Source organism: Boleophthalmus pectinirostris, unplaced genomic scaffold (assembly GCF_026225935.1).
Source record: "Boleophthalmus pectinirostris isolate CB_2022bp ecotype Guang Dong unplaced genomic scaffold, ASM2622593v1 HiC_scaffold_3, whole genome shotgun sequence".
NCBI lineage: Eukaryota > Metazoa > Chordata > Actinopteri > Gobiiformes > Gobiidae > Boleophthalmus > Boleophthalmus pectinirostris.
The window spans coordinates 41759386-41784554 of NW_026571299.1; the positions used below are offsets into that span (position 1 = coordinate 41759386).

General features: G+C 39.0%; 1 protein-coding gene across 9 annotated transcripts in view; it reads right to left on the bottom strand.

The window, feature by feature from the left end:
- Positions 1 to 25169, bottom strand: part of foxp1b (forkhead box P1b) — a 156302-nt gene that overhangs the window by 53303 nt on the left and 77830 nt on the right. For 8 of the 9 annotated variants that reach the window (XM_055160368.1, XM_055160367.1, XM_055160370.1 and 5 more), the window contains one exon: positions 6569 to 6676. In XM_055160368.1, the coding sequence (XP_055016343.1) occupies positions 6569 to 6676 (108 nt within the window). Of the gene's footprint in view, positions 1 to 6568; positions 6677 to 8591; positions 8628 to 25169 lie in introns of those variants that run through there. The other variant, XM_055160369.1, reaches the window with a different exon arrangement.

Below are 25169 nucleotides of genomic sequence, written 5' to 3' on the forward strand. Positions count from 1 at the left end.
CTTTCCCTTTTGGCAAGAAATGTCCTTCAGACTGAGCCAAAAGTTGTTCCGGTTGTTAATGAAAGAACTTTATGTTAAGTCACTCATTTCATTATTTTGTATGATTAGTGTATCTGGCAGGTTGTATTAAATAGTGAATATTGAAGCCTTTTGAGTCACTTATTCAGTATAAATGGCTCAAAACTAATCAATAAACCATATCAGAAATAAAAGCATCAATGTGGATTATTTTATCTGCACTATGGCAACGTAGGTCCAAGAGAATCACTCTGAACAGCCAAGGGATTACACTTTAAAAGGGCACACATGTGAGCAAATGACAGGATCACAGCTTCAAGGAAAACATCAGACAACAAATGAAATCACAACCCGAAACACGGACAATTCAAACAACATTCTGGCTTAGAAGGAGGTCCCACAACAGCCCCGTCTCTCCCTCTCTCTCTCCCCCACATCCTTTTCCCCCAAGTGCCTGCCTGACCGCATGGAACAGGGACAGATGACTTCATTCTGACAGGATTATCCCAAACCTGGTTCTAATCTATACAGTACACATAATACATTTTTACAATATGACAAGGAAAACAGGCAGCCAAGGAGACAGTCCCGGTCCAGGGGTTGTTGTGTTGATCATTCCTGACGCCTTGTATCACCTCAAAGCAAAACGGGCGTCAAATCCACATTTCATTACAGCATCACCTTCAGAGTTCCACACGCTCGGAGCAATCACGCACACGTTAGCGTCGGAGACACTTCAGAAGAGTGACAGAGGAGGGAGAAGGGAAGTACAACATCCGGGAGGTACAAAGTAAAGCAACCTATCCCACACTTTTTCTATATGTTTTAAGGAACTTTTTGTGTAAGCTATAAAATTGAATTAATCGTGTTTTAGGAAAAAAACTAAGTGGTGTAGAGGTTGATAAAATAAAATATACCACCTGCTGTTAACACTTAAAATTAAGTATACTAATGAAAAGCACCTTTCCATAGACGGTACAAGAACAAGTAAGACGAGTGGGCTATGTGGTTTTTTGCACATCTGCACTAAATTGTCTCCATTTTTGTGGCAAACAACCTGTAGAGGTTTTACCGTTAATAGACTGGTTAATCTTGGCATGCTTAAGGAGCTGTTAAGTGAATCAATTAGGAACTGGCATCGCTTTGATTTGGTTGGAGTGTTTTGGGAGGCTGCCACCTCTTTCTCCCGCTCTCCCTCTCTCTTCATATTAACGCTTTTCCCTCCCTCTTGCTCTTGTCAGTATCTCTTTCCATTGTGAAATATGTTTAATATATTCAGACTATACAGCATATAAAAAGACAGTACTGTCCAGATGTCCCTTCGTACGACAACAGTGCTTATCTCACAGTTGATAAAAAGGGGCTTGAATCCAGGGTTGGCTCACTTCTGAGGTACTACTAGGTCTTGCTTGTGTCTGCTGTTGGGATGTCTGGAAAACGCTGTCTCAGTTGGGCTCTGCAGGTTTGGCCCCACTCCAGACGATGAGCTCTGGCCTACTGCTCTAATGACTTACAGATTGGTTCGCTGTGGTGTACATGTGTCAAGACAATGCCACAGGCTTACGAGAGGAAAAAAATAAATTAATACAAAATGTGGAAAGTAAACAATTACATAATAGTTAAGTCAAGTCATAGTAATTAAGTAGATTTTTAATTTTTTTTTTGGGGGGGTCTAGTCTATACTTAGACTTGTAAACGAGTGCAGTTCTAGTGTGTAATTGTGCTTCATTGTATTTTAAATCATTGAAGTTATTGAGTCCCGATGCACAGCCCTCGCACCAGTTTCTCTGCTTCTCAGTATACCTACAAACACACATAACAACATTACATTTCCTGCTCTGATTAACCAGAGAACAAACCAGAGAGAATACAAACTGCAGTGTAAAACAACTACATTCAGTCTACTGATTATGACTGATCATGTTATGTATTAAAGGCACTAAAAGGGCTCATATTGTGCTGTTTTCTGATCTGTTATAATGTTGTTTTCTCATCAAGAACATACCTGAAGTTGAGTTTTGTTTCATACAAGCATGTTTAACTCGCAAATCTTGCATATTTAGGCTGTGTTCTTCTCTCAAACAAAAAAAAAACCCCAAAAAACACTCTATTCCACCTTGTGATGTCATGTGGTAATATAGTAGTGTGTTTTTAAACTCCACACACCTTCACTAGAATCATTTGAATTATTTCAGCCTGGAAGTGCTCATCAGTACTGAAGTAAGAGGTAGCCGTGAACTAGAAAACGAACGCTTTATGACATCACAAGGTGGAACATAGCATTTTGAGGTTTGGAGATGTAGACAGACTGATAATAAAGGGTTACTCATACATGTGTGAATGAAACAAAACACAACTCCAGGTATGATTGACAAGGAACATTATAACATGGCTTACAAGCTCACAAAAGTTAATTTTGAATAATACAAGACCTTTGAAAAATCATGTTAAAAAATAACAACTAATAGTATTGTTAATGTACTTTCTACCTATGTACAAATTTGGCAGCAATTACTTATATCTAGCCATGTAACTGTACTTTCCCTTGAGTATAATTTTTCTGTGCTTTTTCCACCATTGAACCACAGAAAAAAATGTGAAAGAAGTCTGTCCTGTCAGGCTCAGACATGGCCCCTGGATTGTGTCACCTCACGCTTCCCCTCAGCAGACCGCAAATGAAGGATGGGAACAGCAAACGCAGGGAGGAGGGGCGCTCAAAAGGCAAAAGTGCTTTCATCCTGTAAACTGAAAAGACATTATCTTCTGACCTGGAGATGCCCTTTGTGGCAGAGCACAATATGGTGTGAAAAGAGAAGAAGGGAAGGAGAGAGTGAAGAAAAACAACACACAAACTGTAGATGCTGTAAATATAATGGAGGAGATAAACAATGGCTGACGTGATTCGAAATTGCTGTTACTAGGAAAGGACTATTGGGTTATTTTTGTCACACTGACTTCACCTTTGACCCGACAGTTACGTTTTTCAGTTATTCAGGTCAAAGTGGTTTCATAGAAAAATGTTGCAAAACAAACAAACAACAACTTTAGTAGAGACCCACATACCTAAATCACTGTTTTCATATTACCAAATGGACCAAACTGCTAGGTCTCTCTACAGATGGACAGATCGCTAGTTGTTGTCAGCTTTACTGTCATGGCAAAACTCCCCACTGGCTTCTGGGAAAAGCACTTATGAGTTCATCGTGGTGAATAATTAGGATGCTTGAAATGCATAAGGTAAGTAGGGAATACCTTTGGATCACTGCAGAGCATTTACAATGAACTAGTTCTGTTTTTCACAGTTTTAAAACAGTACAATTCAGGTACAGTGCCTTTAACATAAGATGCATTGATTTTTTTAATCCCTCACATCTGACTATACTGAAAACTTTTTAAACTCAGCACATGTACTAGCATTACCTCCCTCACTGTGCATCCCTCATCTTTACTTGATATCCACTTTCTAATAGAAGCTGAAATGCCGACGATAAAAGCAACGTGCCATTCAGTGTGAGGCGAACCCAGCTGGCTGCGGGCCATACCTCGCACTGTAGCGCTGGCATGAATAATGGAGGCCAATCTAGACACAAAATTGAAGAAGGGAGCAAAACAAAAGTGATGGCACAGACACCATGTTGACACGACATGTTAACCCAGCTGAACGCCACATAATCCCCTGTAGGAGGGAGAGCGCAGCATCTTTTAACCAGCCGGGCTCCTCCTGAACGCCACCGCGAGCCCGCCTCATTTGCCCCTCCCCCTGCCTCTCCGCTACTGCTGGACTATCAGCAAGGGTCCACCAGTGTTGTTCCTAATTACCTATTTCTCCACTCCTGATCCTGCGGCTGGCATAATTAGTTACCTGGGGCTGCAATCCAATTTGAAGTGATGACAAGAAAGTGATCCATGAAAAAGTAATAAGTTAAATCCAATTTCAGCTTTCCTCTAATTAAATGCACATGGAACTAATGAGACAAACCCGAGCATTTCACTGATAATGGTAATTAGCGGGGTGGATGCTGCCGACTCTTGTGCCACTGTTGGTGCCGAGCAAGCAAGGTAAAAGCAGCATGGATTCTTTTAATTACACGTGTCACTGTGTCAATGTAATTTACTGGCTTTTTGACCAGTCAAGTATGTTTAGCTGCTAGCAAGCTTGTGTAGCAGATGTTTGCGTATCCACTCTGATTAGCGGGCAGCTATGTTTTGTATGTTTCCAATACACATCTTATGAATCACCAGAAGTGGGCTGGTGTCATTGCGAGCGGCTAGGGGGATACGGTCGATGTTAGATAAAAAACCAAAGAGCCATTTAACACTGATCAAGAACTGTACAATTCTTCCCTACTTCTGTATTCACTGTTTTTCACGTGTTTCCTCTATAGCGTGCTTCATTATTTTTGACTTGAATCGGTGTTGAAATGAAAAGTGCCTCACATCTCCAAATGAGTCAAAGTCTCTCCTTGTGCCTAATGGGAGAGCATAGATGAATGCAGGCTAGCGGGCAGATCAGGTGCTTTTATGAGGTGTCGGCTTACTACACAGCCACAGTGTAATTGTGAGATCATGTCTTTTGATGACCCAGTCGGGCTCAACAGAGAATCATTACCCAGCCAAGTGATGGAGATGGGGTATGTTCTGAGGTAAGGGGCTCCTCAAAGCAGCTCAACTGATGTGAGTGGAAAAGCAACCACCACTCAGATCCAAAAGTGTTGTTTGCGAGTTTGTAAGATTTTGCATTTGTTGAGTAAATGGACAGTACAAAAATGTTACATTAAGATGCAACACAACATCATTTATTAAACAGCCAATTGTAGCACGTTTCACAAATAAATCACATGCTTCCAAATCCATAAATTTCCAAATTATTCATCTATTGCTTAAAATATACATGAAATATTTTGAATGAGGGAGAAGTGCACTGATGAATATATGCTGGAATGTATTAGGGTGGTTTTCCTGTCAAATGCCTAAAGCATCTAGTTGTAAAATCAGGGCTTACCATTGAAAACAATTGTATACCAAACCACAGAGTGATGTTTATGTATGAACTGGCTGTGTTCAATTAGCAGAATATGTGATACTGACATAAACAAACACTTGTCCAGACCTGTGGCTGCGTTGTAATGGCACTTTGAAACCAGTAAAATGAAACATTCAGCATTAGAGGCCAGGCAATTTCTGGCGTTAGTTAGCTGCTCCGGCACCATCTCTTCACATAAGCTGGGCAGGAGAGGGGAGGGGCAGAGCAAGAGCCCGCTTCTCTTTTCAATAGCTGAGTGACAGCTTGGCCAAGCTCTCTGTATACATTAATAAATTAGAATTTTAATTTTGTCTTTGTCTGCAGGAGATGGTCTCACACTTCACTATGTACCAACAACTGGCAGTGCGCTGGAATCTGCCGTAGTGGTCCCCTCTGTTGACCTCTGCAGCACAATTCCCTGCCAGGCTGGGGAAACTGTTTAGTTTGATCCTTTCAACTTATTTGAATCCTGACAAATATGCACACAACTGAAAGGTCATCACAGTCATATTTCATCCTCTGGAGCTATTCCGAAGACATCTGCACAACAAAGAGGCGTTTTCACAACCTGACATTAGACCTAGCCGCTACAATAGCTCATTAAAATGGGCCCCCAATGGGATAGTAGGGGTATTAAATATTATACATACATACATACATACAGAACAGGGCCTTCGTATTAATTACCAAATATGCCCTGAAGTCGTTTTCAATTTCACACTGACACAAACAACCGCTTCTTGTTCAAACAAAGATATACATCTCTGAGGCAGCTGATATGCCTGAACTCAAATTAACTTAAATATTGTATCAGATAAGCCAGTGCTTTACATATTAAAGGCCAGCCGCAAAAAATCCAGACCCTTTTTAGTTCTGTTTGTTCAACATGTCTCAGAAACTCTAAACACAACCTCTTTACTCTAGCTCCACCTACACCTCCACCTGAAGATCTTGCCTTCTCAAGGTTGCTCTATAGCGCCTCTTACTGCTGGGGCTGGAAACTATTGCTTGTCTGTGAAAATGATGCATTCCTTCTCTACTTCATGTTCACTAACAATTATAACAACACCACAGTGAAGTAATGCCTAAACTTGTGATCCTGCTTTGAATTATATAGTATTTTGTGATGCATCCAAAAATAGAGTTGATACAATATGATATCACTGAATTAATGAAAACACCATTGTTCAGTATCTTTCAAATATTTTCATGATTGCATACATTGTTCTGCAGCATAAAAAACTGCAAAGGCTTGTCTGACTGAAAGATACTGTAAGATGCAACAATTGTTAGAGGTTTTCAAAGCGCCATATGTTAAAGAAATCAATGCACAAACACTAGCTAAGCAGCCCCATAAATTGCACTATATAAGACTTCAAAGGATGCAGCAAATTCACTTCCTGTTTTGAACTTGCTGCTTTGCGAAGGGGACAGTTTGTGCTCACTTGATTTTCTTATACACAACAACCACAGAGAGCGACTTGAGTATGTGATAATAAACAAGATGCAGATGTACACGTGACATACCTGTATGTTGGGCTGAGCGTCGTTGGTCTTGGGGGATTTACGGCCTGCGTTTGGTTGAGACTGAGGCTGCTGTTGCTGGAGGAGGATCTGTCGGGCCACCTGGAGGGCCTGAAAGTAGAAAATTTACATGTTATAATTTGTTCACATGGGGGAACAATGATTATTTGTTTTATTATTTTATTATTCAGATTTTTTTGTGTGACATTTGATAACCTTTTGAAAAAGTTTACATTTCTTAGACTTGTGGTAACCTAAAATTACCGGTTGAGAAAAACTCTTAAACTATTAGAAAACAAAATCTTGGTTTGATTTATTGATAATGTACATTTTTGTACATTTTCCTCCCTATTTATTTTTTTTTTTTTTTCAAAACTTTTTGAAATATTGCATGCATACACAAGTATTCAAACTAGGCTAATACAGAGACTGCCAAAAATAAATACTATAAATCACTACAACGTACAGTTCTCCATTTTTCTAAAAAAAAAAAAAAAAAGTGTGTGTGTGTGTTTCTTTTTCTTTCAGATCATTTGTTATTTTTCTTTTTAGGCCCTACATTAATCATGGCTATATAATATTTACACAGTTTGACTAATAAATGAAGGCATGTGCATTTTTTGTTTTAATTTACCTGAACTTATGGTGGCAAAAAGTATATTAAAATATGACCATAATACAATTATTGTAACAAAACAAAGTGCTAAATGATTCACTCAGTAATAATAATAATAATGATAATAAAATCTTTACACATATTGCAAAAGATGATTAAGCAATCACAACTTTCGATCCTCCTTTAGTTCACTCTCTTGCAGCAGAACAAGGTTGCTTCAGATCCTCGTGTTAAAAGACACAGCCTTCGCAGTGGAAAACAAAATACAGTGCAGTCACATGTTTATTGCTCCAGCTACTCCCTTTTCCCTTACGATAATAATCAAACATGCCATCCAGAACAAACAAAAGTGGAGGGAGCTTGCGGTCTCAAAAAACTCTCAGCATTACAAAGAAAGTGATGGGTTCCCACACCTTCCACCAGTAAACCATCTGGGTAAATAACTGGCCTCATTCTTTCCCCTTTCCTCAGACGATAGCTCCCACAATTAAACAAACAGTGCGGGGCCCGTGCAGCTCATCTCACATAAGGACAATATATACGTCAAGGAGAGAGCAGAGTCTAACAATAAATGGAATGTGCTACGTGGAGACAGAGGGTGGTAAACGAAACCTGTGTGAAATGGACAGCAAGTGAATATATGAAAGCAACCGCCAGTAAGAACAAACAGGAAACAGAACTATAAAAGAGTAAATGTAAAGAATTATCATTTTTGTTTGAATATGTTTATTATAAAAAAGAAGAAAAAGCACCACTTAATAAAGTGACTTGACTTCTTGAGTACCACCAGATCTAAGACCAGTCTACAACAAACCTAAACCTGATCTACAATAAAGCTTAACTCTGAATAAGGCAGTTTTAAATAATGTTTAACCCAAAGGAGGACAAAAACATAATAGATCTGTAGAGGGCCCTGCATACCACCAGAAGCAGTCTGCGTACCAAAGTCTGAGAAACACTGCTCCTCACCCGTGTTGAAACTGATAGTAGACTAATGTAGATGCAACTATATAAATATAAAGGTATTTTATTTAATGCCTCTCAAAATTACTTGTCTAAAATATATTTGCAGAAAATTCTGACAATTTTTGATAAAGGCATTAATGTATTTTGTATTTGTATTATCTGAGTGGAGCCGTGTTTGTTATTCTGCATGTCTAATTATCTCTTGTGAAATTTGTAGAGGGGAACCCCAGAGACAGTGTGTCAACTCATACAGAAAGTGAATACATTGTAGTGACATACGATGTGAATAAGAACCACTCCCACATGAAAAGGCAATATTACCAAAATTATCTCCCCCTGCTCATCATGACGAAACACATGTAAATAAAATATAAAAACACAAGAAATCTTTTATATATAAATAGAATTTGACTCAAAAGATTACAAGAATATGCAAATATCTACCTTAGCACACCTACGGGATACAGCGAGCTTTTCCATTTTAGTATTCTTGGGTAAATGTGTGATGCAATACAATGAGCTGATGAAATTCATGACTCTTGGGGTGTGGTGTTACAGGAACACACAAGAATAAACAAAGATGTGCATTAGATTTTTCTCTGGAGCCAGTGACACATGCTGTGAAATGTGTGTGTCAGGGTTCATAGTCCAGAACATTGAGTCAACAGGATATGAGAAAAGTGTGCAGAAAAAATATAGTTTTCCCAACTAATCAACAAAACAAGTGACTCCTAAAAGTAATGATTTCTTTAACTGTTGGTTGGCCACCAGTTTTGGAGATGTAAGAACATTGCCTGGATTGCTCCCATAGACTGTATATATAAATGGACATAGCTAAAATGCTAGGCGCCGCATTCCAAATAGGAAGTTCACATGCGGGTTCTTCCGGCTCCAACTGACCGTGACCATATTGTCACACCTCTCTCTGTAACTGCTGCTGTGAGCCTCATTGTTTTGGTCTTAAAATGTTCGCATTAACCCGCTCTACATGACCCTGTTTTGTTTTGTTTTTTTTGCTATTTTTTCCATTAAAAAAATCCTGTTCAGAATATAGAGCCCAGATCCTAATTAACCATCAGCATTGTGAGCTTCACTTGAGTGACGTCACCGTCTCATTCAGTCCACTTTTTTATACAGTGTATGACTGCTCCACAGAATGGCATTAAACATATTTAGCTTGTATCTATTCACTTACAGTTGTTTCTTATAGTGGTGATATCTGCTAGTCTCCATAGAGAAACGTTTAATACTGTGGAACATTTCAGGTAAAGCAATAACATATTTTGTAATATCTGTTGTGTAGTTACATTTTTAGGCAGGCTTTCTCGTGTTTGACCAAAAGACTACCAATGAAAATTTACACAATACACTGTTCAGTGGTGATTAATGTGTCTCTTTTTATAAAAATAAATATTTATAAAATAAATTATTCCTGAAATATAACTTCTGTGTGTGTGTACAGCTGTATTACTCTCAAGTTTGATAGTTTCCTCAGGATCCTCTGAGCTAAACTACTAAACTCCTGCACTCACAAATTAAACTGAGTGTTGAAATATTACACTGGCTCTAAGGAACTTTTGTTTGGCAGACTGCACACGGTGGACATCATATCATGCATACTTCTACTGCACAAAGAGTCCCATAAAGTGCTCTATGAACACAATCTTACTTTTATTAGAATTAAAACAGGACCAATGTGCCCACCACACAAATATAAGAGGCATTTCAGGGAGAACTGCTGCAAGCTCTTAATACATTAAACACATGTGAAAGAAACAGGGTGCCAGTTGAGTGTATCTGGAGCTGTGGAATGTTGCTGTTGTGTTTATACATGGCATGCCACAGACAGGCTTAATGCTAGGCTAAAATAACCCATAGTGTGCTGTCACTGCATGTTTACACAGCACCCACTCCTGTGTTTCAGAGCCCACCCTCATCCTCCTCTGGAATTTATCTCCTTTTGATCTCTAATTCAAAGGTGCAGGACACATGGCAGGCATGCATATAGCAAGGCAGCTTGTGATAATCTAATGTGATACAGACTCAAGTTATCCTAAGTGAGCAGTGTTTGTGATTGGCCAGAAACTAAACAAAAAACGTCAATTATTAACTAACATTTACATAGAGCCGATGAAAAGTAATTACAGCGAGCAGAATAAATAAACAATTTTAACTCACTAACATAAAAAAAAAATTACTATTACTACAATACTAAACAAAACGTAAGGCTGGGTAATTTTTTTCTTGATTGATCTCAGTTTTCAATTCAGTTTTAATTTGCCTCGTTAAAAACAAATCAAAGTGGCTTCAATATTGATTTCTTGATCATAAACAAAACAAAATAGTCAAAATTCTTCCTCTAAAGACTGAACTCTGTGCCAAACCACATGCTTTTACTGACAGAAAATTGGCAGTAGGCCTCTAAATAAAAATACTCAAGCATATTTGGCAATTAAAAATCAAAAAATCTTGATCTCTAAAATGTGATAACTTGCACAGCTTTGAAAAAAAAATATTATGCATATGTTTATGAACTGAATTAGATTTGCAGACATTTACAAACAACTACAAAGCTCTTTGCCTGGCTCATTGTTGCAGTCTGTTACTGTGTGCAGCTGCTCTTGTAAACAAGGCTGACGGCAATCTGGGGGGACCATATAAGTAGCTGAGTGAGTAATAATTGAACTGATGAATTATTAATTATTCATTTAAATGCAGCGGAGCAGGCCTTTGTAATGCACTGTGCGTTGATAAAGAGAGTGACTTGTGTAATTACGTCATGCAGAGTGGCGCGACACAACAATAGTCCTGTTACTGAAGCTGAATCCACTGGAGCTGCTTCAGAGAAACAAGATAAATGCTAAACGCACCACACGCTCATCCAGTTGTGTTCTGTAAAAAGAGCCTCCAGGTACTTCTGATTAGAAAACACCCTCCAGCCCATGACAAGGCTTTATCAGCTCAAACCAATGCACAATTTGGTATCCTTGTCATTTGCAATCCTCTTTTATTTTCCCTATGTAAAGCATGTTCAAAGTTCACAGTCTTTTCCCTCTGTGAACATAACTTCCTCAATAAACAAGCGGCCTGCTATCTGCATCTCCTTTCACACCATATTAGTGAATGGAGGCAGGAGCGTCTCTTATGTCCCCGGGCTATCACGCTGTGATAAGAGAACTGCTAAGCACTGGATGTCTTTATGTGCAGTCGGCACATGTGGATTATTTACAGGCTTTGGGGTTTCCTGCTGCTAAAGCCAGCTCCGAGTGTCTTCCAAATCCCAGCTCAAAGCAGCGCCACAGTCAGGTCGACGCTCAGCAGAATCTGTCACTGCTCCTTCTCCTCTGAGAGACCACATATGTCTTTACTTTGCCTTTTCCATGCAACTTCCTACAACTGATCACAAGGGCTAACAATAATTCCCCAGTTGGAAATAGACTTGCATATATTCATCTATGTGTGTTAATCAAAATAGATCGTACAGTTGCTGCTTTCCACTATTAGAACAGCAAAAGAATGAAATGGTGTGTTAGAAGGATGTGGTGCAACTTTGGTAGAAGTAACCATTTGGGTGTTTCCATGGGGACCCAGACCCAGGAGAGCCACGGAGTGTTGTTTGTTCAGGCCTATCAACACAGAGGCCTGTGCAGTGCTCCGAGCGTCTGGCTGCCTCTCCACAGCTGGGGAAGACCTTGAACGTGAAATGGTTTCAAGCAGATTGCTCCTAATTGCTGGAAGATGTGCGAGCAGGTGTAACCGGATCCCTGCGGCCACTTGGAGAGTCGGAGGCGGAAGGAGGTCTGTGGGTTTGTGTGTGAGTGTGCGCGGCATATTTACTCAGCAGCCATCTTTATTAGGCAGCAGACACAGGGAGCAACAACACGTCTAATAGGTTAGCTCTTAATGCAGTCCCACTCAGATGACAGTGGCCCTCTGGCTTTAGCCTCGGCCTCAGCGGGCAGGCGCGCTCATGGCCTAAATGTCAAGGTTATCTGCTTGACTTTGTGACTGATGGCACGCCTCAACCTTCCTGACATTTATCACCACTGCTGTTCTTTTTGCTAACACAAGGTCCTATGCTCCTTGGTGGGAACAACACGCTTTAGTTTAACCAGCTTTTAAGAACTTATAATATAACACCTACAAATGAAAATGAATATAGCCAAATTTTTTTAAAATTACTAGGAGAAAGGGAAGAGGTACAGGCTCAATACAAGAAATGTCAAAACTCTGCTTCACAGATAAGAAGTACCATGCTGCTGGTTGGTGAATCCTGTGAAGACCTTTGTAAGAAAATCTCTCAGAAGAAAGATTTGGGAAGCATCATATCCGTGAACATTCTAGGCTTAGTGTCTTTTTAACCTTTGAAAAAGTACTCTGTAAAAAGTTGAAAGAATCAAAAGATCTAACATAAGCCAATAACTGCTTTATATTTGTTTAAAAGAGGATACAGAATGCAAACTGACAGATAGTGGCCTCCAACAGAAGCTCATAGCAGTGATCTACATACATAAATTACACTGGCAGATTGTCTACATGATAGCATATACTATTCAAGGGCTGTTGACTATGCAAACACATCATAATGGGATTTGAATACTTGCCATTTTAATTGAAATGCATATCATTTTATATATTTTGATGAAGGATAATTTTTAAACATAAGCTTCCAGAATCATGCCTATTTATATTAATTGCATTTTTGTTCCCCTTGCGTCAGTGGTATTATCTGCAATGCAAAGTAGAAGTCTGCGATCCCTGTAAGTATATAATTAATGCCATTTCCAAAAAGCCACTCCATATGGAAAACAGGCCGTGACGCTCAAACCTTGCACATTTCAGGTCCTCACCACAACACACTCATGTCTGTGTTTAGATTTTCAAACTAATTCATGTAGAATACATAAATAAATCAATGCTTCATACGTACTTCCAGCCATTAGATTCTCTCTCTTTGCTGTACTTTTCAGCTAATCCATTAATATTTATGACAACACTAAACACTTCAAATGTCCACATTAAAACTACGGTAATAAAAGTAGCACAATTCAAGGTAATGTTGTCCAACTTTAAGAAATAGACTTTTCAACTTTTATGTTTTGAATGATGATGCATTGTTGGCAATTAATTAAATTAGTTAGTTATGGACCTTTGATTGATTGTGCTAAAAATCTAAAATAGCAAAGTGTCAAACAAATGACTTTGCCTTTCCACGGCAGTCGGCTGGTTGTCCAGGGAAACCTCCCTCTCTTCCTCTTTGGCCATAACAGGTAATGCAGCACTGATGGATGCCTTAAATGTGTAGAAGAAAAACAAGACCAAAGTTATTAAGTGTGAGTGGAGATAGAAGAGAGGAGGCTGAGCAAACGAGTGCAGACAGATGGAAAGAATGAGCAGACGAAGAGAGAGAGAGGAGAGTAAACCTGACCAAGTGTGCCGTTGGGGCGCTCCGAGCCTGGTACAGAGGCGCCCCCCTCCCCTCATCGCGGCCCCATCAGAGGTCAGCTCAGCTATGCGGGCCTGACAGCTTCCGTTTGCTATGTGCTGTGCGTTTGTTTGGATTCCCTGCCATTGCTTAGCTAGCAGCTTAACAACAGATGGCTAAAGAAGGCCTTTATTCACACTTGTTCAGAACACAAAATCTCACCAAGGGATGTACACAGCAGCAAACAGAGAGCCGGCACACATGCAAATGACATGGGCGCTCAGAGTTGCACATGCAGCAAGTGGAAGCAAAGCAAATTGGTTTTAGCTAACAGCAAACATTTAATAACTTGCTTTTAAAATGCATGCAAACACACTAAGTGTGTTTACACGGACAGTCGAGGAGGCCATTTAATTTGACTGCAATCTCCATCACAGCTCCAGACAGGAATAGATTTATAGACCAAGGAGGGTTTGTTTAGCTGGCAAAGCCCCCATTTAAGAAAAAGAGTTTTTGGGGTTTATTTACTGTCACCCATCACCTGCAAAAGTTTACTGTGAACTTGTAACCTTGACACAAGAGCACACCTGCCCTCAAACAAGGAGGCTGTTGCTTCTACACTGCCCATGCTGGACCCCATCTGAGGCCCATAGGTGCAGAGAAAATGAAAACCCTTACACATTCATTTGTTTGCACTACTTTGAATTTTACCTTGCAAAGCACATTATGCTGAAGAAAACATGATGCAGATTTGAAACATTAGATTTCCAACAATGTCAGTCAACCTAAAACATTTGTGCATTTCCAAATCTTATTTTACTCTGGCTAACACAATAAATCCTATTTTCTTGTAAACTGACTGTGGAGATGCATGAGGAAACACGAGCAACAGCAAATCGGCTGCATACACAGATGTCTTATTATGCCCAACAACTTCCTGAGATGATTCAATAAGCACGGCATTCCCAGCTCAGGCATTTCCGCCCCCTGCCATTATAAAATGAAGACGGTGTTTATTACAGCTTTAGTGTGGTGTAAACTCATAAACAGCCTCCCGGACTACAAGAGGAGCTGTCAGCTAAATATTGTCTCTCTCACAAGCCGCTCTTCCACCTCAATTACGCCTTTCAACTTCGCCGGCTCAGTATGATAAAGTGGCCGTAAAAATCATTCACATTAATACACCATTGTGCATCTGCTGCTAAAGGTAATTAAAGAAGTAAATGACTCATAAGAATAGACATATTAGGCGCAAAATGAAAAGGCAACTGGGCTGTCTGCTGAAAATATGTACCATTAAGATACTGCATTTTCATACCGGGGGTAATCAGCTTCACTAGCCTGATGCTGATTTTATTCACTCCGCTGGAAAGTCTATCAGCGCACCGCCGCATGTTACTGTCCCCTGTGTGGACGCTGCATTGCTTGGGAATAGCGGCACTTAAAAAAGGGGGAGGTCACACAAGCAAAGCTGAGCAGTCAACTCTTGGGCGTCATTTAGATGTCCGCCAGATGGAAGAAGCAGCCAGTGAGTACAAAGAAATAAAGAAATGCCCGGCGTAAATGGTGTGGGAACAATGCAGTGGGCAGATCGGTGCAGCCCCTCTCCTCCTGACCTTAGCTTTTTGAGAATATGATGCCTCAGGATGCCCACCGCTGAATACAACCATAATATCTGTCAAGTTGATAAAGTGGTAGGAGAGGCATGCCGACTGCGCTGGGTGCTTAAATGGACTGTTAGAAGCCACGCGCTCCTCCAGATTGCATCTTTGTTGGAAGTGTTGCATCACTTGGTAGCAGCGGAGTGTTGTGCTTGGGAAAATGGGCGCTTCCAAAAACCCAGCTTGAGACCTAGAATACTGTGAGCGGGTTTTATCAAGTGCGAATGATATTGTTTAGAATGGGAAGAGCTATCCGGCCGGGTCTCATAGACAGAGGACTCAACATTATTGATACGCGCGAGACTTGGGATAGGACCAGTAAAACCTTTAAATCCTATTTAGTTGTGGTGAATATAGATGAATATAGACTTAAAACAACTATAGAAAAGTGAAAAAGTGTACTTCAGGGCTATAAGAGTGGAAAAGAATGACATGTATCTGTTCTAATTATAATTTGTTGGCATCCCTTCCCATACATAAAGAATGCAAGAGCTCCAGCTTAGTAGTTAAATCTTAAATGGGAATTTTCTGTGGGATTACAATGTTTAGTTGTGGCAGGATAAGTGTGTTTGTTGATTAATTTAGACCTGGAAATTTGATAGATTCATGCTTTTTAGTTTTAGTTGAATTTTTTAGCAAATTGTAAATGGGCCCGGTCAAGCAGAAGTAAACAACAAGGCCAAAAATTCAAGTTAATGCATCTGATATAAAAATGTATTGAACAGATACATATGTACTCTAGTTTATGAAACTGTTGACCTTTTCTCTGTACCATTTTTGGTCCTAAAGTTCCATATGTTTTAAACAGACCATGTATGAAACATGGAACAAAAATTATTTCCCAAATTTCAAAGACCTGCAAATCATGTCAATAAATGGATGTATTTCATCATATCTTGTGTTATTCCATCTTTGAACTGTTGATGAAGGTACATGATTTAAAAAAAAAAAAAAGTATTTAAAATGATAAAAAATTTGCTTGGAAGGACTGACATATTTTATAGAAATAGTTTCCTTTCATTTTGAAGTAATATTAAAGTATTTGGAAGAAAAAAGTTGACAAATGATGCAAAATCATGCACCTTCTACTTGCTTGCACAATTTTCCCTCCGTTACTTTTCCCTGTAAGTGAGAACCACTAGTTATCACTGTTTGTATTTATTGCCCAAAAAGTGCTGCATATTTCATTCCCTCCGTTACCGACATGAGTTTTTTTATTTTTTGTCAACAACTTAAAAGAATATCACAGGTTTAACTTTACCCTGTTGGAGTGTAACTCTTTCCTACATTCTGACTTTACTTATTCCAATAGTCCCTCTAGTTTCTGAATAAGATCTATTTGAATGTAAAATATCTGCCCCTGTTTCCCTCCGTTACCACTTGACTGGACCCAAATATATATTTTTAACTGCATCAACAGCAGCAAGTATTTTGATTATGGTAGGCAATGTGCGTGAAATATGTGGCACTACAGTGACACTACAGTTTGTACTGTGTCTTATGGGGGCTCTTAAATGCTGACACAGTTTTTTTTAAGTATTTTTGAGCAATAAAAACTGCTGTAATTGAATAAATACAAGATAACATATATAAGTTCTGAGGAGCATTGCAGGCAAAGCATCTTTATTAGGCAAACAAGTGGAGGACACTACACCAAAAATGTTACATAGTGCACCTTTAAGTAAGTCACTCAGTTGGATCTGGCGGCCTGTACAATCAAGTGAGACAATTAACATTACAGTAAAGTATTTAAATATCATCATTTGTGGTCATATAAAACAATAGAGTCTTACAGTGTGTAGAAATGTGCACTGACTGGAGCTGAAAGAGTTATCATGAAGTCATGTAGCGTCACAGAGCTGGAGGGCCCAAACTGATGGTCTGTTGTGAGCTAACCCCTGTCCAGCCTCCACACCACGGGGCGTTATTTAACTCAGCACTGATGCAAAACCAACTCAGCGAGATGAATAATCCCAGTAATAATGAGGAAAGCAGACAACAAGCGTGACACCGCCTGCAGCTAGCGAGACTGTTGGTCAAGAGGAGATGGATAAGTAATGACATCTGCCCAAAGAGCACATGAGCGCTTTGTAGATCAAGCATCTTGTTGATTTTATTAAAGAAACAGCAGGAATATTTGGCTATTTGAAGCTTTTGTTTTATATAGTCCACATTAACCTTTAGCACTAGTCAACATTCCCAGCAAGTTTACTGAATTGTAAAATCTATAAACTATAAACATTTAAATAAATACTGCTATACTCAATAGTGCTTCACTTTTTCAAATATTATTTTGTATACTATTTGGCTCAATAAGCAACTTGTATAGAACTGAAATGTTGCCAGTTGAAATTATTAGTAGGGCTGTGTTGTAATAAATTGTAGTAGCCTGGGAGCTGAAGAGAAGAGGCATAATGTTGGAGTTCTAACATAAGTTTATTCAGGATGGGATTCAGGACCACTCAACACACTGTGATGCTGTTGTCCATTCCAGTCTAGTCCATGTTGTAGGGAGTATTATACCTCTGATGACACAGAGTGAGATAACATGGACTGAGCTGGCAGTGAGAGCCCTCAGTACTCCACAGACATGGAATTTCTCTAACAGGCTGGATACATTGTAATTGATCTGAAATTGCAATTTAAACGGTTACAAATCACAGAGCTTGTAGATACATGTATAACCCTCTGCAGAGAACCAAATATTATATCTTAATTAGGTCTGATTGTGTGTAAGACATGGCTATATTTGTACATTTTATCTATAGTCTGTTGGCATATAGGTCATTACTGCCCTAAAACAATACCAGGGTTAAACTAGCTCTTCTCTAAGGCAGTTGGAGGTTTACAACTGTGCATCATTGTACTGCCTCCGCTGCCTTGAACTGTCCTGACCTCGGCCCTAACACATGATGATCTGTCCGCGGAGAATTCCCAGTGTGAATGTGTGCAGCGAGAGTTCCTCTGAAGGAGAGGATTTTCTATAAATCACTGGCCGCTCCAATTGGCCATGGATTGAGTTGCAGCAGGGAGAGAGACAGCTCCCTGGGAATAGCAGTGTCTCTGTTGAAGTCATTCCAAGATGGGTAATATGATCCTATGCCGCCAGGAATAAAGAAAGGGATGAGAAAAAGAAAGAGAAAAAAATCTGATTGTTCCGACCATAAAGAGGTATAATATCCAGCAGGGTCTAGACACAGCCCCTGTCACACCGCACTGAAAAGTATTCCACGAGTCTCTCCAGCAGGCAGATGATGTGACACAATGTTTTTTGACAGGTTAGCTCATTTATTGTTTTAACTCCAAGGCATGTGAATTTAAAAAGTTGTTATGGTCATGGTTAACAACATTCTCAATGGGGACAATGTTTGTACTGTGAGATAAAGATTGTTTTATACCTTATATTGTAAATAAGGTGAATACATAAATAAATAATAGTAATTCAAAATAAATAACTTTAATAAATAGCATTTGGTGTATACTATAATGCACCTTAATAATAATGTTATAGAGTTGTTGAGAGCGATGTCACTTCTGGGTCCTTCATCATTACTTCCTTGCTGGGCTTTTAATTAAATGTGACTCGTGATCACAGATGTAGATTTGTGAACTTTACTAAGGGTAAAATTTTAAAAGTTTTGACTTCTTCTTACGCCCTTTCCAAGAAGCAGAACTTATTGATTGTATTCCTCAATTATCGTCCATTATGCATTTTAAAGCATTTATATGTTCTAAATAAAAGTTATGAAACTAGACAGCCAAAAATGTGCTTCCTTACTCAATAGAGGAATGTTGCTTGCCAAAGATTTCCATTAAATTATACATTATGAGGCTTCTGTGGCACCTGATGGATTGTCCTTATAACTCAACATATAAATATATCCTAATAACAAAAAGACATAGTATAGTATAATGAACTAAAGATAGCACAAAATCCCCCAAAGCATATGAACATATTTTTTTCCAACCTCAGCACAAAATGCAGAAATTTTGTGTAGCATAAAAGGAAGTTTGTAGTTAGGATCATTTGCATTGAAATACCCACAATATGTCACCAGCCTTCTATTACACACAGGGGAATTATTTCACACAATAACCCAATGAACTGCCAAATAAGGCTCATTTTTCAACAATGGCCTCTTTTGGGGTGAGGCAGAGGCAGACACTCATTTTTACTGTGAACTGTGAAAGGTTATACAAGCTAAAGTTGCCTCCATTTTAGCTGGTTTTATAGATCTACCAAAGAAAATGTATAAGGTAGTTTTATATACCAAATTGAAACCCTAAAACTAAAAAAGGCAAGTGGCAAAGAGGCAAACAGTGTGACTATATAATACAATGACATGTGACTTCAAATCTTAGTAACACAATTTTTTTCAACCAAGCATAAAAATACTTCAGCATTTTAGATTGACGACTTTAGATTCATGTTTCTAATATGCTCCTAAATAAATTCAAACATAATCTCCAAACATATTCAACAAGTTTCGAGACTATCTACTACTACTATAGACATTTGATCACACCTTTGACACAATGTGCTTACTAACCTAATTACCTTAAATATTAAGTAATCAATATTTTATTACTTATATTGCAACTGTTTTCTTACCAAGAGAAGTTTTACCTTTATGTAGCCATATGCAATCTTCCAAAGCTCACTTAATGTGTGCCATTATTACATTTGATGATTATACAAGAAATTATCATCCCATAAGATATGCAGACTTGGACGTGAATAGTCTAAAAAGTAAAGTGTGTGTGACAGAAGTGGCCCAAACAACAAGCACTGCAGGAACCAAGGGCACGCGGGCTATAGAGCTGCTGAGAGGGGGGAGGGGAGAGGGGGGATGACAGACTGCTGTTCAACTCCATTAGCCGCTATGTGAGAGGGGTGCATCTAGCAGCACACGACCTGTGAAGAATCTTAGATCTCGCTCTATCTCAGAATGGGGATTGCCGCATTAATTCTAGGAAACTGTAATCTCTCAAGCAAATCAAATTACTCTCATTAAGCGCAAGAAGAAAACTGCCTCTGTAATAAGTATGTATAAAAAGTATTTATTACCAATAATCACCCCTTTAATATGAGCTAGCTTACAATGGCTTTTATTTTTGCTGATTAGGTTTAAAAATGGCGAAACAAGGAAGGGCACACACAGTGTGGATGGTGCGCAAATACACAGGCGCGGGTATACAGCTCATGGAGTTTATGAGAGCGCTTGATACAGTGATTAAAGGGGAAGGGCTGAGGGATACTGTGCTCGGGGGCCTTGGAGAGGACGTGCCTCACCTAGTCATAAAAACACACCTCTGTCTTTAAGCCAGCACCAAAATGGCTCTCAGTGGGTTCACTCGGAGGTGAATCACTAAAGAATTTACATGCAAAGTAGAACGTGTCATCACCCAGACACTGGCACATGTACAGTAGTGCTGCGTTGGAAGTTGGCTCACACTCAAAGTCCAGTTGGTGAGGCTGACCCGGGACATGCACTATTAAAACAACTCTATTTTTGACACACACACACCAAGGCGGCTCAACTTTTTCCACATCTATGTTTATTGCATATGAGTCACAATGCAGAAACTTTCTGCTAAAGAAACAAGAACTAGTTTCTTTAAATGGAAATATTGTACATTTGAATTGAGGGCTGTGTACTGACTGTACAAAATGTTATGTTTAAGTTTACTGAAGCAGTAGAAAATGATTTATTGCCATTTTTAGTGAAAACTTTTCACAAAGAAACGTGACATGGTGTATATGGTCAAATAAAAGCATCCATAAAAAAATAAGGTATACTGTATCAAGCAGGGGGGAAGAAATGTATTCATACAGACACCCGCAAATAACACGCAGATTGGGCTTTGTGTGTGTGTGTGTGTGTATGTATATATATATATATATATATATATATATATATATATATATATATATAGATAGATAGATACACACACACACACACACACATATATATATAGATATATATAGATAGATAGATAAATACACACACACACACACACACATATATATATATATATATATATATATATATATATATATATATATATATATATATATATATATACTTTTTTTCTGTCAATGAGTAACTGCAATACAGTACGTAAACCTGATGACTCTAGTCAAAGGTGAAATGTTGGCTCTGATGCCAGATTGTGACATCATTCCAGATGTGGAACTGCTCTGCCGGTAAATGAAATAGACACACATTATCACAGGCTTCCAGTATTTGATTCTTTATTTACACCAATTAATTACATTTGAAAAGCCCACAGACATCCACCAACAACACATGGCAACAGGGGAGGAAAACAAAGATAATTTTTGTCGACAAAATCAATTAGGCTTAGGGATCAGTAGGTCATTCATTTGCCACTTCAGCATAATTACCTGTTTTCCTTCCCCTCATTTACTTCTTTATTCATCTGGGACACAATCGTCGCGCCAAACCCAAAAGAATACACTTTTTGTGATTATTCAAATTAAACAACCATCCCTGGGAGACAATGCGGCGAGGCTAATGTGGTCTAAAAACAAACTTCCCTGGAGCGAAATGAGGCTATTCTATTAGCAATCAGCCTACATAAGGATCCTTTTCAATTTGACTCATCTCGTCAATAAATAAATAATAAACTTGAAAACGCATACCAATTGAAGCGAGCTGTATGAATTATGATTTTGTCATATGACCTCAATCAGGTAGGAGCATTTGGCTGGAGAACAAGTTCGAACAGCAATGTTACCCTGTGGCTACAAATTACTGCTGGTTCTTGGACTGTCGATCAAAGAGGAGCATCCACTTAAAATGATTCATTGGAGGGGATGGGAAGAGGAGGGACCACTACTTACTGTACGTGTTCTTTTCGAACTTTGTTGGAAGTCGAGAACACTTTAAAAACTTGTGTGGTTTTGAGGAGGTGTGTAACAGACAGAAGAATTTATCAGCTGTAACACATAAAAGCAGACTGGTTAGCATGTCTGCACTATTTCCCATTAACACTTTGTAAACAACCACCCATAAAGATAATTATTTTGATTGCTAGACTCTTGCAAAGCTTTCCTTCCTTTTGCTCTCCTCAACATCTGTTTAAAATATGGGGCAACTTGGAATCCTGGCAGCTGCAAAGGTGGTTAAAAAGAACTACACACACATGCATGTATAAATATATAGCCATGGTGGGTAACTTATTTTCCCTTCCTTCAAAGTTTTTTTTTCTTTTTCTGCTCCGGTGGTGAGTTGGTGGAAAGGCGAAAGGCTTCCCACATCGCACCTGCCGGGAAGTGATCTGCTTCTCTCCAACCGTGCACGAAAACCACTGGGATAGGCCAGGACAAGCAGTTTGCAATAAGAGTCATATTAGAAAGCAGAACCTTAGTACGCAAAAGACACACATACTCAGTGCTACCAACAGATGTCTAAATGTTCTAAAAATAAATATGGTAAAGGAAAAAGGAGTATAGAATGCATTACTCTTACAGGGCCCACATTACGCCATTTCTATTGACAGAAGTTATAAAGTTTGCAAGTTATAATGTTTGTCATCACAAATATACCTGACCTGGAGTTGTGTTTTGTTTCATTCACACATGTTTAACACAAAAATCCTGTATATTTAGGCAGAGTGCTTCTCTTAAACAGAAAACACTCTGTTCCACCTTGTGATAGGTAACACAGGAAGTGCTCCACTGTGTTTTTAAACCCCATACACTTTCACTAGAATCATTTGTCACTACATAATATCACAAGGTGGAACAGTGCACTTTGAGCTTTGGAGATGGAAAGAGACTAAGAATACAGGGTTACACGTTTGAATGAAACAAAACACAATTCCAGCTATGTTTTTGGAGGAGGAACCAGCATTATAGAATGGCGTAAAACTCACAAGAATGCACTTGACATAATATAGCACCTTTAATTTAGGTAAAGCTATATTCGAGTGGAAGTGTTTGCTTTAGAGGTTTGTGACAGGGTTAGTCAATAATAGGTTTAAATTTAAATAATCACTTTCACCAAATTGCAAAGGCTGTAATTATTTAATTTAAAGAAAACAAACGCAACCAAAATATATCCCATATCAAATTTCTAGATCCCTGTGGTTTAGCTTCATCCATTTCCTACACATTTGTTATTTCAGCTTTCACGCTCAAATGTTAATGCTCCCGATTGAGTTTAAATGTGCACACTGTAAACTGAATCCTGATTTGAAAACATATGACAAAGTCTAATCGCAATACAATATAAATCGCTATATAAACGCAATTAATTTTTTTGCCAAACTCCAACTATCCATGCACCAATATGTACTAGTCTAGTTGTGCGGCAGACAGAGACCAGACACATGATGGAGTACAGGAGATTGCGATAATTGCCCGAGATGTGGCTTGCGCAGAGTCCCCTGTCCTCTCACCATCAAATCCCAGCGGTCCCGTTTTCAATTTAACACAAGGCTTGACCAAATTCACTCAGAGCTGGACAAAGGCACATCTCTGACACTTTCGCATTACAGCCATAGCATTGGTCTGATTACACCTCTCTTCTCCTGCCGGTCCCCCCACTGTAACAGGAGAGGGGTGTCCATATCCTGTCTCTGTCCTTCCATTCCAAATCAACCACAAATAACTCACAGCTCTCTACCGCCTATCTTGATTTCACTCCTCCAGATAAGGGCACCATTTATTGTTTTCATTGAGCTTGAGTGCTAAGACCGAGAGCAGCGCATTACTCCCAGATCGAGATAAATACACCACAAATGGCTAATTCAATCCGTCTTCCGTGTCGGTTGATGTTTTGAAGAGAGGGTGAGTATCAAAAGATTGCATGGTGAAACTGGAGTCTGCCTCTCTGATACCGACAAGAGACCTCATCAAATTGAGGAGGAAAAAGCAGAGTGTAACTGGAGTCACGGATCCCTTTGGAGGAAAACTAAAGCGATACGTTACTGGAGTCTTAAATATGAAATATGATGGGAATCCTTGGAGATGATGTGGCAATGGCATGTTTGACACTGTGGACTTACTCTTGTTCATTTTTTGGACACAGTATTACTCAAAATAGAACAAGGTGCAGAGTTGAACATAGAAAATCTTGCTTCATCATTTTGATAAACATAATTTATGAGCTGAAAGTTAAACTAGTCAAAGGCCCAAAAATATCTATATAGTTAGTGTATTATACATTATTGTTTGTAGTCAATGGCACAATGTGATGAATAAATACCTCATGTTAGGTAAGTTGTTCCATCCATAAAAATGTGTACAAAGTTGCATAAATCATACTGGGGGTCTTGTACCTCTGTGACAGTGTACACAGTGTAACATTTCACTTTACAGTAAAATAATAACACAACGTCTGCGATATGAATTCATTTGTCACATGTTTGTGTAAACATACAGTCATATTTTAGCCTATTTACTCTTCTATTTCCATGTTTACTCATAAGTCTGTTCAAAAAGACAAAAGACAAAAAGACTGATGCTCTGAGGGCAATCTGGGAATGGCACATGGGCACACAGAGACTGGCGAAGCCACAAATAAATATCTGTGACAAATATTTTTTCAATATCGGACAATACCGATATCCATGAAAACCTGTACCTATAGCTCATGTGCATTGTTCTATAATGAGAATAATCCCAGTAGCATAGGGGTAGAAGATGCATGGCTGCTGTGTGGAGGTCGGGAGCAGAGTATTTACTGATGTGGTTATCTTGTCCTATGACAGGCAGGATCACTCCATCAGCTCCACAACGGCCACGCTTGGGCAAGCATTACACGCACATACTTCTGGGGTAGGAAGCGTCAGACAAGCCAAATCTGATCAACAAATGCAGTTCCCCTGTGCAGGAGCTATCACAGATGAAGATGATATTATGTAGAAGTGAGCAAAGTGAATGAGACAGCATCGTAAGGAGAAACA